At 39.8% G+C, this 16,889-nt stretch overlaps 1 protein-coding gene across 1 annotated transcript in view; it reads left to right on the top strand.

The window, feature by feature from the left end:
- HERC5 (HECT and RLD domain containing E3 ubiquitin protein ligase 5) overlaps positions 1-16,889 on the top strand; it is a 56,223-nt gene that overhangs the window by 25,999 nt on the left and 13,335 nt on the right. The window contains exons 13-17 of the mRNA XM_017848378.1: positions 1,846-2,004; positions 9,117-9,230; positions 10,066-10,176; positions 12,526-12,696; positions 16,353-16,496. Of these exons, the coding sequence (XP_017703867.1) occupies positions 1,846-2,004; positions 9,117-9,230; positions 10,066-10,176; positions 12,526-12,696; positions 16,353-16,496 (699 nt within the window). The remainder of the gene's footprint in view (positions 1-1,845; positions 2,005-9,116; positions 9,231-10,065; positions 10,177-12,525; positions 12,697-16,352; positions 16,497-16,889) is intronic.

Below are 16,889 nucleotides of genomic sequence, written 5' to 3'. Positions count from 1 at the left end.
GAAAGGGGAAGGTGAGGGAAGGAGAAGGGGAAGGGAAGGGGTGGGGGAGGGGAAGGGAAGGAGAAGGGGAAGAGAAGGGAAGAAGGAGGGAGTGAAGGAAGGAATGAAGGAGGAAGGAATGAAGGAGGAAGGAAGGATGCAATCCTGGTCAGATGTCTTGTAGACTGTCCCACATCCAGACAGTCTGATTGTTTCATCCAATCCCTGTATTTCCAGTACACTGCAAGTAAGTTCTAGGGGCATGAATAGATTTAATGGGATTTTTGACATACATAGCATATTCAGCTCAAGGAAGTCCATTCTTTATGTTTTATTAAAACTGGGTAACATGATAAGTGATGAAAAGCTACTTTAAAATGGTTTTGTTTTTTAAAATGCTGAAATATGTTTTCTAAGAGTTAAAATCTCAGACTGGGAGCACAAAAGAAAATTATGCAATCACGAACAATTTTAATTTTAACACATTATACTGTTTCATCTCAGCAAAATGTGATTAATTTTGCTCATATATTTTCACAAATTAATTACATCAGGTTTGTAGTTCTATTAACTGTAAAGGAACTTTTCCAGGATGTTAAATTATTAGTAGTATTTTTTAGTAGAGACAGGGGCTCACTCTGTCACCTTGCTGGAGTACAGTGGTACAATTGTAGCTCACTGTAATCTTGAACTCCTGGGCTCAAGCAACCAGAAAGTTAAATTCTAAACTTGTAATAGTAATTGTATTTATTCAGTGAAAAGTTTGTTACAAGTGTGCTTTTGTAATTATGATATATACTAAAATATTTTGTTACGTGTTTCAGAAAATATTGGCTACTTTTTTCCTTCAAGAATCTAAGTAAAATTACATGATAATTATATTTACCTTCCTTGTAAAGGTCAAATATGCAGAGATAGATAATAAAATAGTGGTTACTAGTGGATAGGGGTGGAAAGGAAATGTGGAGATGTAGTTCAAAGGCCACAAAGAAGCAGATGTGTAGGATCAAGTTTAGAGATCTACTAGACAATACAACAGGAGGACTATAGTTAATAACATTGTATTAGGGATTTTATTGTTGTTAAATAAATAGATGTTAGCTGTTCTTGTTATGAAAAGAAAAATTTTTTTTTGAGGTGGGGTCTTACTCTGTCACCCAGGTTGGAGTGCATTGGCACAATCTCAGCTCACTGCAGCCTCTACCTCCCAGTCTGAAGTGATTCTCCCACCTCAGCCTCCCGAGTAGCTCCCGAGTAGCCTCCCGAGGTGGCACAGATACGTGCCACCATGCCCAGCTAATTTTTGGTATTTTTGGTAGAGACCAAGTTTCTCTATGTTGCCCAGGCTGGCCTCGAACTGCTGAGCTCAGACAATCCACCTGCCTCAGCCTCCCAAAGTGCTGGGATTGCAGGTGTGAGCCACCATGCCTGGCCTGCAAAAAAATGTTAATTTGCTTCACTATAGTAACAATTTTACTGTTTATATGTATCCCATTACATTTTGTAGGCCTCAAATATACACAATAAGCTGGTGAGGTGGCTCACGCCTATAATCCCAGCATTTTGGGAGGCAGAGGTGGGCGGATCACCTGAGGTCAGGAGTTCAAGACCAGCCTGGCCAACATGGTGAAACCTTGTCTCTATAAAAATACAAAAATTATCCAGGCATGGTGGTAGGTGCCTGTAATTCCAGCCACTCAGGAGGGTGAGGCAGAAGAATTGCTTGAACCTGGGAGGCAGAGGTTGTAGTGAGCTGAGATTGTACCACTGCACTCCAGCCTGGGCAACAGGGCGAGACTCCGTCTCAAACAAACAAAAAAACACAATAAAACTCATTTTTAAAACAATTTGCTTTCCTTGTATTCCTCAGAAGAGTATTGGGCAACTCTGCAAGAATCCACTTTCAGCAAACTGGTCCAGATGTTTAAAACAGCTGTCATATGCCAGTTGGATTACTGGGATGAAAGTGCTGAGGAGAATGGTAATGTTCAAGCTCTCCTAGAAATGTTGAAGAAGCTGCACAGGGTAAGAGTTCCTTTAGAAACCTCTGTGTTTTATCTAGCAGTAAAATTGCCTTGCTTTCAGCTGGCTTGAATCTTAAGCAGACTCCTGTGAGACATACGAAGTTTATATTGCTATTTTTTTAAATGTTGTTTTTTGTAAATTACATCATACATATAAAGAAATATATATATATAAAATACCTATTTAGAATTCAAAGAAAAATAATAAAATAAACATTAGTGTCCTTACCACCCATGTTAAAAAAAAATACAACATTTCCAGTACTTTAGAAATACCTGTGTACTTTAGAAATACCTGTGTACCCCTCATGGATTGCAGCCTCTCCATCTCACAGAGATAGTCATGATCCTGGATTTTGGGGTAATCATTCCCTTGCTCCTACTGTTTTAGAACTATATGTATGTATTTATAGACACTACAATGTTTAATTTTGCTATTTTCAAAATTTATGTCAATGGAATACATGCTTCTTACACTCAGTGTTGTTTTATAGATTCATCCAGATTAATGCTTATGGCTGTATTTCATTCATTTTTCACTCTGCAGTATAGTTCATTGTATGAATATACCATACTTTGCTTATCCATTCCAATATTGACAAATACATATGCTGTTTGCAATTCTTGTGTGTGTGTTTTTTTTTTTTTTGGTCTTTTTGGGAGTTCCTCTATGAGAAAACATTGCTGCTATAATATATTTTTGCTCATAATCTCTTGGTGTTATTGTGTCAAGAGTTGGTTCTGGTTTTCATACCTAGTTCTAGAATTGATAAGCTATGGATATGTGTGTGTTGCTCTTTCCTGGTAGTGACAAACTCTTCAAAAGCAGTTGGACCAATTTAAATTCTCTCCAGGAGATGATGATAATTTCCGTTGCTCCATTTTGAAAATATTTTTGATACAAAATGATACCAAATTATGGTTTTAATTGTATTTCCCTGGTTCAAATGCGCTAGAGCATATTCTCATGTTTATAATTGCAGTATTTGTTTCCTCTTCTGTGAAATGCCTGTCCTTGACTTTTGTTCATTTAAATGATGTTTGACTTTTTCTTACTGATTATAGAATTCTTTTGTTTTGGATACTACTCCTTTGTCAATGGTATGTGTTGCAAATATTGTATCCTAGTCTTTTGCTTTATGGTGTTTTTTGACAAACTCACATTCTTAATTTTATTGTAGATAAATTTGTCAATCCATTTCTTTTTACTCCTTGTGTCTTGTTTTAAACTTCTTTTCTCCCATAAAGGATTTTGATTTGTTCGAGACAGGTTCTCCCCTGTCATCCAGGCTGGAATGCAGTGGCTCAATCTCGGCTCACTGCAACCTCTGCCTCCCAGGCTCCTGTGATCCTCCCACTTCAGCCTCCAGAGTAGCTTGGACTATATGTGCAAGCCACCATGCCTTGCTAATTTTTGTATTTTTTGTAGAGATGGGGTTTCACCCTGTAGCCCAGGCTGGTCTCAAACTCCTGAGCTCAAATGATTCACCCACCTCAGTCTCCCAAAGTCCTGGTATTACAGGTATGAGCCACTGTGCTCGGCCAATATTTGACTTTTTCTTACTGCTTATAGGAATTCTTTCTATTTTGGATACTACTTCTTTGTCAGTGATATGTGTTGCAAATGGTGTATCCCAGTTATAGCTTGTCTTTTGCTTTTATGGTGTTTGGCAAACTCACATTCTTAATTTTAATGTAGATAAATTTGTCTATCCATTTCTTTATATAATTTCACTCCTTGTGTCTTGTTTTAAGCTTTTTTTCTCCCATAAAGGTTTTAAATTATTACCCTAAATCAGGGGTCGGCAGCTTTTTTCTGGAAAGGACCAGATAGTAAATATTTTAGGCTTTTTGCGGCATGTGGTTTCTATCACAACTGCACCTACTCAGCTCTTCAGGAGTAGCATGAAAGCAGCCACAGGCAATACAAAAATGAATGGTCATGGCTATGTTACCAGTAAGACTATAAAAATAACAGAGGGCTAGATTAGGTCTCTAAAACTGCCCTAGATAGTCTTCTAAGAGGACAATAGCCAAGGCCAGAGGAAGAGTGTAAATGGAGGCCTATATACCATATGTCTAATATTTAAAAGGTCAAAAACCTGTCTGACAAACTGTTAATAAAATATACTGCCCTCCTCCTTTGACAAATAAACCTTCATAATGACAGGGGAGGCCAGGTTTGAATTCAGAAATCTCAGTCTTCTTAAAATTCTACATTGAAAAGTGGCGGCTTGCTGGGTTTGATGGCTCATGCCTGTAATTCCAGCACTTTGGGAGGCTGAGGCAGGCAGATCACAAGGTTAGGAGTTCAAGACCAGCCTGACCAACATAGTGAAACCCCATCTCTACTAAAAATACAAAAATTAGCCGGGTGTGGTGGGCGCTCCTGTAATCCCAGCTGTTTGGGAGGCTGAGGCAGGAGAGTCGCTTGAATCCAGGAGGCAGAGGTTGTAGCGAGCCTAGATTGTGCCACTGCACTCCAGCCTGGGTGATACAGCAAGACTCCATCTCAAAAAAAAAAAAAGAAAAGAGAAGTGGTAGCTTAAATGCAGCCCTCTGCTCTTCTTTTCTTCCCTTGGTTTTGTCCCACACCAGAAGGCGTGTCACATGCCCATATGTGGACACCTCAGCCCATATGTCTGAGTTCTATCCCACCTCACACCATAGACCCTCCTTAGCCAACCCTGAGGCTGGAGGGTCTCAGTTGTGACATAGTTCACTCTCTAGAGACCAAGAAAGGGGAGAGGCCTGTGCCAGAAGCAGACCTGGAACCATTTGAACATGGAATCCTAGGTCCTGGGTATATGTAGCCCAATCTAGAAGGGGATGTGTGGGCTGAAAATAGACAGGTCCCCCTGGCCCTGCAGACCCCTTATTCTGGGGGAAGAGGCTTGGCTGGAGGAGAGCCACTGTTAAGAACCATGGTCCTAGGGCAGAGGACACTCTTGTCCAGGTCTAAAGGAAATACTGACTTTAGCTTTGCATTTCACAATTTACTGTTTAATGCAATTAGAAACGTACTGTAAATTTATTTTTATTATTTTTAATGTGAAAAAGTTACCCTAGCACCACGTATTGAAATGCTGCCTTTTCTCCATTGATAGGCAATACAAACTGTTGTGAATCAAGTTTCCATGTGTGGGTTTCAATTTTGGGTCCTTTTGTACCATGAGTCCACTATACCATGGGTCCTTTTGTATGGCTGTACATTAATTGTTCATATCTAGTAAGAGAAGTACCCTAGCCTTGTTTCTGAAGTGCGTCTTGAATATTTTTGGCATACAAATTTTGCTAAACATTTACCATATATATTTCTAAATTGCCTTGTCAGGTTATATACAGAGACACACACACACACACACAGTCTTATTGAGAATTTGATTGGAATTACATTCAATCTATAGTTAATTATTTATATGTCTGTGTTTCACTATATTGACATCTTTACTATTGTGAATCTTCATAGCATCTACCTCTCCACTTATTAGTTGTCTTTCAGTAAAGTTTTGTTATTTTACTATTAAAGTCTGTTTAGTCAAATATATCCCAAGACATTTGCATTTGTTACACTATTATAGTGTCTTAAAATTATATTATCTGTTGTTGGTGTATAGGAATGCATTGATTTTTGAATATTAATTTTTTTTTTTTTGAGACAGAGTTGCCCTCTGTTGGCCAGACTAGAGTTCAGTGGTGTGAGCTCTGTTCACTGCAACCTCCACCTCCCGGGTTCAAGTGCTTCTCCTCTCTCAGCCTTCCAAGTAGCTGAGATTACAGGCACGCATCACCATGCCTGGTTAATTTTTGTATTTTTAGTAGAGACGGGGTTTCACCATGTTGGCCAGGCTGGTCTCGAACACCTGGCCTACAGTGATCTGCCTGGCTCTGCCTCCCAAAGTGTTGGGATTACAGGTGTGAGCCACTGCACCTGGCCTGAATATTGATTCTTATATTCAGCAAATTTGCCAAATTCTCAAATTTGCCAAAATTTTGAATTTTTTATGTTTTCTTTTTCCAGTCCATATACATTTTATTATTTTCCTTTGTCTTGCTCTAGCTAGGGCTTCTAATATGATGTTAAATAGAAGTGGGGTAAAAGTGGGTACTTCTTTGTGATTTTAAAGGAAATTTTTTTTCATGGACTATTCTTAGTTTCCAAAGGAAATGCTTTTAGTATCACTTACTTATAGGGGTTTGTTGTTGTTGTTGTTATTGTTGTTGTTGTTGTTGTTTTGAGTCGGAATCTCACTCTGTGCCCAGACTGGAGTGCAGTGGTACAGTCATGGCTCACTGCAGCCTTGAACTCCTGGGCTCAAGTGATTCTCCCACCTCAGCCTCCTGAGTAGCTGGGACTACAGGCATGCACCACCATGCCCAGCTAATTTTTTCATTTTTGGAGAGACAGGGCCTAACTATGTTGCTCAGGCTGGTCTTGAGCTCCTGGCCTCAAGTGATTCTCCTGTTTTGGCCTTGGTCTCCGGAAGTGCAGGGATTACCCGGGTGAGCCACCACACCAGCCCTATAGGCTTTTTTTTCCTTTTTTTTCTTGAGACAGAAAAAAAAAGAGCCTGTTGCTCAGGCTGGAGTGCAGTGGCACGATTTTGGCTTACTGCACCCTCTGCCTCCTGGGTTCAAGCTATCGTTGTGCCTTAGCTTCGTGAGTAGCCAGGAATATAGGCACATGCCACCCTGCTCGGCTAATTTTTTAGTTTTTAGTAGAGATGGGGTTTCGCCACATTGCCCAGGCCGGTCTCCGACTCCTGACCTCAAGTGATTTTCCCACCTTGGCCTCCCAAAGTGCTGGGATTACAGGCATGAGCCACTGTGCCTGGCCTTCTGTTAGGTTTTTGAAAATAACCTTTGTAGGTTAAGGGTATTTCCCTCCTTTTAGAAATTATTCCACATTTCAAATCTAATTGAATATTGACTCTCTTCTTTGAAATTCCAGTTATTGATATGTTAGACTTTCTCGGTCTATTTGGCATGTCCCTTAAGCTTTCTGTCATATTTTCCGTCTCATTGTCTCTCTGTACCCCATTCTGGATAGTATTTCTTCAACCCTGTCTTCCAGTTCATGAATTCTTTTTTCAGTGATTTTGGTTGCTATTAGTACTACCTTTTAAGTTTTTATCTCAAGTATTAATGTTTTTCATTTCTAGATACTCGAATTTGTTCTTTAAATTATAAATAATTTGCTCATTATTTATAATTCCTTCGTTCTTTTCACACTTTCCTTTTATTTATCTGAATATATATGCCTTATAACTCAGGTATCTGAAGTCTTTGCAGGTCAGTTTCTGCTGAATCTTCCTCCTGGTGTCTTTATCCTCATGTATTTTGTGATTTGTGTATGTGTGAGAGCTGTCCGTTTTCCTTGGAACTTTATCTTTTGGAATTACCTGAGGACTGGCTTTCTTCACAGAGAATTTTCTTCTGCCAGGCTCCTGGAGATACCACCAGTTTGGTAGTACTTTACATTTTTGGCTTGAAGCTTTTTAGAATTTGGTGGTAAAGTTGAAGGAGAGCTCTTTTGTAATTATAGATCCTATGGGGGATAATTTTTCCCCAGCTCAGCACCATTTGAACTTGGAACAGTTTGCCTTGTGGTCCTGGGGTCAAGGTGGAGGTGGAGTGATTGATATGGCAGTGGGGAAAAGAGCTTATTCATTTCTAGTTCATCCTTACCTGATGGTTTAACCCTTTTGGGTCTCAGACTTGTGGGGATAACTTCTATGGACTCCCTAATTTGAACAGTCTGGGCTTTGCCTCCTTTCCCCAAAGCCCCAACCATTGAAAATTGAAGTTTACGTTCACCAGGTTGGGCAGATGCTCTCAAGGCAAATGCCACTTTCATTTGGTTTTTGACCTGATTATTCCATCTACCTAAAAAATCAGTAATGCCTTTAAACATGTTTGTTACAGCTTTTCCTGTATTTCTAGGTGTTTTCAGTGGATCAGGGTACCTAATATATCATACTGCTGAAGAAAAAAACTGCCATACTATTGAAAAACAATGGTTATTTTCAACAGTTTTAAATTTTTTATTTTACAAAAGGGAAAGGTTAATGACAAATAATTTTTGTTTTGAAAAAATGAGAAATTTATTGAAGAGCTCTGGGAAGGTGTATTCTAACAAGCTTTTGCTACTTACAAAGAGAATCACAAGAAATACTGAAGCAGCAACAAAAGAAATCTTCAGGGGATCCCGCTTTGTCCTTTGACCCTAATAGATAACATCAGAATATTTGATATTTGTCAGGCTCCGCACCTCAGCAGGAGGCTACCAGACACCATGAAGATGAAGCACCCACTTTCTCTGTGACTCTGGAGACCTTGAGGCTAATAATGATAATGCAAGGCCAAGATCATCAGATCCAGAGAGCCATAGTTACAGGGTGAAACAGTCTCACCAGGCTTTGGGTGGTAGTACTGGGAGGCCTGGAATATTTGAGGTCTGGACGAGAGTCAGTAAAAACATTCTAGACACATGGTTTCAGTGCATATAGCCAAGATGAGTTTTTAGAAGACCACCTGAGAGTAATTTATTTCAGGATAACGCCCATCCAAGTCAAATACTAACAGTCACTAATGCCCGAAGTGTCTAGTGTCATTATTATTCATTGTCTTCACAACATGCCAGGGTGTTCATGTGTCTGTCATAATAGTCATAATAACCCTGATCATATCATATGAGATGGAGGGTTGGAAAATTTCCTCTCGGTAGGGGAATGTTCCACAAATGCCTCAGCAGAGTGAATGCCTATAAGGTAGTATATTATTAAGTCCTGAAGACTAAGACCTGAAGAACTGGACCCCAGAGTACTTTGGGATACTGTTTTTTTTTTTTTTCTTTGGATTGAAAGTTCTTTAAAATTTTTCTATGAATTAAAAATAACTAGAAGTTTATCATTATATCATCAATCTCTACTATTAAATCTTAGATATTTATGTTCATGAAAATTTGGGGCTTTGGCAATGGAGGAATTGGATAGAATTTTATTCTGGTCATTATAAGGGTGTTTCATTTACAATTTGATAATCTAATTAACAGCTATTAAGCAAAATTGTCTTTAAATATAAAGCTTTTTCACAAGTCATATTTTATTTAAGGTAAACCAGATGAAGTGTCAACTACCTGAAAGTATTTTCCAAGTAGACAAACTCTTGTACCGTCTCAATTTTTTTGTAGAAGTATGCAGAAGATGCTTGTGGAAAATGACTGTGGTAGGTATAGCATGTTTAAAGGGGGAAATTGATAATCAGTGAGTTAATATAGGCATTTCTTGTCCTCTGCAAAATTGCACAATAGAAATAGCAGGGCTTGTGGGAAACGTGAAGACTCCTCAAAATCTATGCAATTTTGTAGTCAGAGTTCCAGCGGAAAAATGATTGACACCTTGGGAGATGACTATGGGAATATGAAAAATGCACAAAAAGGAAAGGGTAGAAATCTATCTACACTGTAATTGGAGAAGGACTAGTGGAGCTCTGATACCTTTAAAGTGGTCATAGAAGGCAGTGAGACTCATTAGGAGTCAAGAGCCAAGACCTGTGGTAGAGTGTCTTGGATGTAAGCACTCCTTTTTCATTTTCTGAAAATACAGTTGAAGGGCTCCTACTGCCAAGGTAGCAGCTGGCCCGAAGTCTCTCTTTCTTTCTCTGAAGGTTGTAATTCTCCTTCTAGCACATCAACTCTTGCCCAGCAAAATTCATATATGAGCTAACCAGCTACCCATGTTATATCATTCTCTGTTTACCAAATGCAACTGAGCTTATTCACATGGCAGAAACTCAGGTTTCAGCAGAACAGAGTCTTTGGGAAAGCATCCAAAGATTATAATTAATTGCTAAATTAAATGGGCACTAAACATTCTCTATATACCTTTCATTGATACATATAAAACACATTTTCTACTACTAGTACTATGGACCAGTAATTTGGATTGCTTTTGTTGGAAGTGCTGAGACCTTAAACCATCAGGGATGTAAGGCTGTGAGGTAAAGTGTAAGGTTTCTCTGTCGCTTAACTTATAAGAATTGTTGTCATTTCCATTTTTAGGATTCTTCAGAAAATGCAGGATGCTGGGTCATATTCAGTCACTTTCCATTTATCTTTAATCATCTGTCGAAAATTAAACTACTACATACAGACACACTTTTAAAAATAGAGGTATGTATGCCTATTTGTCTTCATTAGCATAAATCACATGCTGAGTGCCTTCTTAATCATGCAATATTTTGGGGGTGATAAGAGAACCAACTACCAGTGAAACCAATGGTTGTGGCATTCAAGTAGCTTACACTCTAATGAAGAAGGCAAGGCAGACTGTCATAATTTGGATCATCTTCACCTTAAGGCAAATTAGGGCCTTGGTAGCAAGGGATGGAGCTTGGACAACTGGCCTAGTTGTTGGGTTTTTACCTGAAGTTGGCAGTGGCAGCCTGTAGTCTTCTGAATAGTACTCAAAGAGGTATAACAGACTTGGGCTTGACTAGCACCTGTGTAAGGAGGCACAATCTAATGAAAAGATATGGTAGCAGGAATAGAGGTGGCTGAGGATTCCTGAAATTAGGAGCCCAATAAATGGCTACTGCTCTGTGATGGTGCCATAATAGAGGTTTGTACAGATTCCCCCTTTTCTATATACAGTACTGTTACTAACTGAGGTGGTTATGTTTGTAGATATATCCAGCAAAGTGGATGGATATTTTATCAAACGTTAACAAAATATTTTACCACCAAAGTAGTAAAATTGGGCAATTGAAAATTCCCAAGGAATTGTATGAGATAATCCCTGCCTCATTGCAATTTTATAAGGATTAAATTTGTTAATACAGGTAAAGCATTTAAAACTGCCTCACTCAAAGTACCCAAAGGGTTGGGTATTATTATCACTTTTACATATGCAGACATATGTTATATGTATGTATAACATTCAAATATATGTCCTTAAAGCAGATAGTTTAATATAATGCATTTACCATAATAAAAATGGGAAATTGATTTACGAGTTCTGAGTATGACTAGAATGAAATATTTAACAAAGGGAAATCAAAGCAAAAAAGATAAAAGAACTTTGTTTTGCTTCAACTCTTACAACCTATTCTCTCCTGATTTTAAACAAGGTTCCAGAGATAATTTCATAGAAGTAGTATTTGACTACTCCTTTTTCTGCTAAAAGCATAGACTTTTTTTTTTTTTTTTTTTTTTTTGAAAGCATCTCCCTCTGCCGCCCAGGCTGGGGTGCAGTGGCATGATCTCGGCTCACTGCACCCTCCACTTCCTGGGTTCAAGCGATTTTCCTGCCTCAGCCTCCCAAGTACCTGGGATTACGGGCACCTGCCGCCACACCCAGCTAATTTTTGTATTTTTTGTAGAGGCAGGGTTTCACCATGTTGGCCAGGCTGGTCTCGAACTCCTGACCTCAAGTGATCCGCCTGCCTCAGCCTCACAAAGTGCTGGGATTACAGATGTGAGCCACCATGCCCAGCCTACCCATCCCCTTTCTACCACCGCCCTCACTCTCTAGCGAGTCTGACCATGTTAGTGTTTTTCTAGCAAGAACTGTGAAGACGGTGCCTGGCAGGGACAGACCCCAAACTCCTGCCCCTTTCCTTTTTTTGCCCCAGAGGGGCTTCTGTGCAGTGGCATGATCTCGGCTCACTGCAACCTCCACTTCCTGGGTTCAAGCGATTTTCCTGCCTCAGCCTCCCAAGTACCTGGGATTACGGGCACCTGCCGCCACACCCAGCTAATTTTGTATTTTTTGTAGAGGCAGGGTTTCACCATGTTGGCCAGGCTGGTCTCGAACTCCTGACCTCAAGTGATCCGCCTGCCTCAGCCTCCCAAAGTGCTGGGATTACAGGTGTGAGCCACTGCACCCGGCCCCAAACCATAGACTTCGGTGACCTAAAATTGCCATTTGGTTTCTGAATGGACATTCTGTCTGTCTGTCCATCTTTCCCTCTCTCTTTCCCCGCTTGTCTGTCTTCAATTAACTTCTTAGGTAAATTCTGCCTTAAAATCTCTTGTCTAGGTTTTTTTTTTCCTGGGATAGGCTCTTTGGTGACATCTCTCACACCTGGATTTTTTTCCTGCGGCCTTTTTGCTTTCTAAGCATCTGAACTTCTCTTCTGAATGAGAAAGCATCATGTTGCAGTGCACTGTTTCAATGGATACCAATACATCTCTTAGCCTGTTAATAAGTAGCTTTGGTATCTTAAGCATTAATAATTGTGTGTATAGGAGAAAGTGGTCTGATAAAACCTGCAGTTGGTAACTTACTTGCTCATCCAGGTTGGCTCCACAAAGGCTTTGATTCTTCAGGTCCCTTGTTTCCTCTGCTCACTGAGACTAAATACTAATGTTATCATTTATCTTCAGTGGTGCATATAAGGTTCTTTTCATAAAGGTGACCTGCATTTATAAGCAGAACCAGTTTATTCTGCTTTCCAAATTTTTACTTAGAGAGGGCCAATGGTAAAATGAAGTGTAATATTTCTGTTTCTGTTTTGCTAGGGTAAAAAACATAAAGCTTATCTTATGTCGGCAGCAATTGAGGAAGAAAGAGAGTCTGAATTCGCTTTGATGCCCACGTTTGATCTAACAGTCAGAAGGAATCACTTGATTGAGGATGTTTTGAATCAGCTAAGTCAATTTGAGAATGAAGACCTGAGGAAAGAGTTATGGGTAAAGTGTAATTCTCACTTAATGTTTTTGCTGCTGAGAAAAGAAAAACATAAAAAAAAGTAACAAAGGGTTTCATAGGAAGTTATCGTCCTTTGCCACAGAGGTTGTTTATTTTAGGGTTCCTCTGATTCCCTAGTTTGCCTTTGAGTTTTGGGTGATAGCTGTGGGCACTCATTGAGTATGTTTGGGCTAAGAACAGCAGGCAAAGTGGTTGTTCTCCCCACACCCTGCTCAGGTAGATAGTTCAGTCTTGGCCCTAAGAGGTACAGTCCCTTCTGAGGTCTGGCCTAGCCTGGCTAGCTCCACCCTTGAAGGGTTTCAATGAGATGGTTAGCATAGAGGAGAATTAAGGGGTTTTCTTCTTATGCAGTAACCTAAATTGGCACAGGCATGGTGACTCACACCTGTAATCCCAGCACTTTGGGAGGCTGAAGCAGGTGGATCACCTGAGGTCAGGAGTTTGAGACCAGCTTGGTCAACATGGTGAAACCCTGTCTCTACTAAAAATACAAAAATTAACTGTGTGTGGTGGTGGGCATCTGTAATCCCAGCTACTCGGGAGGCTGAAACATGAGAATCACTTGAACCCAGGAAGCAGAGGTTGCAGTGAGCCGAGATCATGCCACTGCACTCTGGCCTGGGTGACAGAGCGAGACTCTGTCTCAAAAAAAACCCGAAAATAATAATAACCTAAATTGCTTTGTAGAAAAGAGAACTTTCTCTTAAAATCCTACAGTTATTTTGGGGTATAATTGTAGATTTGACCATGTTCGGAAGATCTGTAACTGATTTTTTCTTTAGTTACCATATAATTTGTCTTATTAGTAAATATTTGATACCGAATCATAATGACCAGTAGATCTTTTGAGTGCTGTCCTTGTGGCAAGAACTGTTGTAAGTGCTTTGTACCTAATTTTTTAACCTTTTCAACAACACTACGTGGCAGATTCTGTTTTTCCCTCATTTTATAGATGGGGAAACTGAGGTACAGAACTATTAGGTGACTTATCCAAGAGTAACCCAACTGATAAGCATCAGAGCCAGGATTTGGGCCCAGCCATTAGGCACTAGACTTTCTGCTTAATCAAGACAGATAAAGATTGACCTGATAATATTAGTAAATGGAGTATTTTTGATTGGGGACCCTAGTTTATCACTTCTACTCAGATTAAAGAAAGATTGACTTTACTAAGTCTCAAGATACTGATGTAAAAGCATATTGCACCCAGACACAGTGGCTCATGCCTTTAATCCTAGCACTTGAGGAGACCAAGGTGGGCAGATCACCTGAGGTCAGGAGTTCGAAACCAACCTGATCAGCATGGTGAAACCCCATCTCTACTAAAAATAAAAAAATTAGTTGGGTGTGGTGGCAGGTGCCTGTAATCCCAGCTACTTGGGAGGCTGAGGCGTGAGAATCACTTGAACCCGGGAGGTGGAGGTTGCAGTGAGCCAAGATTACATCACTGTACTCCAGCCTGGGCAACAGAGCAAGATTCTATCTCAAGGAAAAAAAATATATATATATAGCAGGTTAAAGTTGGCATTTCCATGTATTTTTGCACACAGATAATTGTATAACTCTAATGAACTCATGTGATTCTATCCTTTGCCAGTCAGTCCACTCGATTATTTGAGTTCCACTTTTATATATCGTTCATCCAGTTTTTAAATGCGGGTAACACTCAGCATTTGCCATTTGCAGGCTCTGTGTGAGATATTTTACATGTATGACCCCTGTAATCTTTCTGATAATCATGTGGGAAAACAGGCTTTATGAGATCAGGCAGCTTGTCCTTAGTAAGAAGAGGGGGAAGGGTTTGACACCTGGTCTTGCTACAGAGATTTTTAATATTTCACTATTTCACCAAGAGGAATGGAAGAGGCATGCATCTAAATAAAGAAACTGGTAAGAGGAGCTTTCTGGAGATGCTAGTAGAACATCTGGGTAGAAATGTCGAACGGGTCTTTGGAAGTGACTGTCAATCAGGAGAGAAAATACACTGAATCTTAAGGTGAAATATCTACGAGTGGTAAACAAAGTTTACGGAGAAAATGAACCTCCAGGGAAAGAACAGAGAGAAAGGACAGAAGTGTTAGGATAGAACTGTTTGCAATTCTGGTTCTAGAAGTTAAACTAGCAGGAAAAAGAAGAGAGAAATAAAACCATGAAGGGTGCTTCATAAGCGAAAGCAAGGGAGAAGAGTGTGTCAAGAAAAAGGACATGATCAGAAGTGGAAAAGGAGTTAACGAAATCAAAGAGATGAGATATGAGAAAAAGTCCTTGGAGTTTGGCGATTTACAGTTCTTGGTCTTCTTGGAGAGACCCATTTAAGTGGAGAAGTGGGTTTGGAAGTTGGCGTATCTCTCTGAAGTTTGGCAAGAGTAGAAGGAGCCCATGTTGTCTGTATTGGAGACAATATGTTGGGATTTTTTTTTTCCTTTTAAGGTTAAGGGGACCTTAACATTTTGTAAATGGAAGTGAAAGATTCCAAGAAAAGGCAGGAATGGAGGGGTAACTGAAGGAGCAAAGATGGGTTATGATAGCATCCTCTTGGGAGGGATTGGTGTCAGCAGTGGGGGTGCAGCCTCAGGGAGCAGACAGCCACTTCAGCAAACACCTTATGTGTGCTCTGGTTTTTTGAACATCCTGAATTTTTTTTTTGTTTATTTGTTTATTTATTTATTTATGTATGAGACAGAGTCTCACTCTGTTGCCCAGGCTGAGGGCAGTGGTGTGACGTCGGCTTACGGCAACCTTCATTTCCTGGGTTCAAGTGAGTCTTGTGCTTCAGCCGTCTGAGTAGCTGGGATTACAGGTATGCATCACTACACCCAGCTAATTTTTATATTTTTAATAGAGACAGGGTTTCACCATGTTGGCCAGACTGGTCACGAACTCCTGACCTCACGTGATCCGCCCACCTTGGCCTCCCAAAGTGCTGGGATTACAGGTGTGAGCCACCACACCCGGCCAATTTTTATGATTTCTTTCTGTTTGTTTTTATTACATATACTTGGATCTGATGACTATAATAGTGATGCCAGTTGAGGTCAGTTTAGTGGTAAAAACTTTAGGCTCTGGGGTTTGACCGACATAGGATTAAATTTAGGCTGTAGGCCAGGTGTGGCAGCTCATGGTTGTAATCTCAGCACTTCGGGAGGCCGAGGTGGGTGGATCACTTGAGGTCAGGAGTTCAAGAGCAGCCTGGCCAGCACAGTGAAACCCTGTCTCTACTTAAAATACAAAAAAATTAGCCAGGCGTGGTGGTGCATATCTGTAATCCCAGCTACTCTGGGGGCTGAGGAAGGAGAATCACTTGAAACCAGGAGACAGAGGTTGCAGTGAGCCGAGATCAGACCATTACACTCCAGCCTAGATAACAGAGTGAGACTCCATTTCAAAAAAAAAAAAAACTAGGCTACACCACCTAGCTGTTGTATAAACTTAGAAAAGTTATTTAAATTCTCAAGGCCGCATTATCTCATAGAATTAATGTAGAGCTTAAATATGACAATATATAAGTAGGATACTTAGTGCCTACCAAATACTTGGGTCCACAATTAATGTTAGCTATTTACTGTTATTAAATGAGACTTCATGTATAGCAATATGGAGCCCTGGAAGTGATGTATTATTTGCTCTGTTTCATCAGGTTTCATTTAGTGGAGAAATTGGGTATGACCTTGTAGGAGTCAAGAGAGAGTTCTTCTACTGTCTGTTTGAAGAGATGATCCAGCCAGAATATGGGATGTTCATGTATCCTGAAGGGGCTTCCTGCATGTGGTTTCCTGTTAGGGTAAGTTCCCTTTTCTTCGCTTAAGGTATTTTGTGACAGAAAAAGTACATCTTATAACATAGAAAATTAGTTTGTCTAGACTATTTCATGTTAGGTGAGGAGTTACGGATATAATTGTGGAGATAATCTATAATTCTGATAAGGTGATTATTTTCTTTGAAATGGAGTTTCCTTTTCCTGGGTTCCCATATCTGTCCACATAGAACTCAAGCAATGTGTTTTTTTGATCAGTTATATAATGCATGGATTAAAAAGGAACCTTCTTTTTTTTAGGTAGTCATTCTTTGTGTCAGTTCTGTTTTCCCAATGAATTTGAAGACAAAAGCTGTGGAAAGAAATTGTGAAAACTAGTTTATAAAGATTACTGAACCTAATGTATTTTTATTGCTGGTA

The sequence above is a fragment of the Rhinopithecus bieti genome, unplaced genomic scaffold (assembly GCF_001698545.2).
Source record: "Rhinopithecus bieti isolate Rb0 unplaced genomic scaffold, ASM169854v2 scaffold_31076, whole genome shotgun sequence".
Classification (NCBI taxonomy): Eukaryota; Metazoa; Chordata; class Mammalia; order Primates; family Cercopithecidae; genus Rhinopithecus; species Rhinopithecus bieti.
This window is presented reverse-complemented; position numbering and strand designations above follow the sequence as displayed.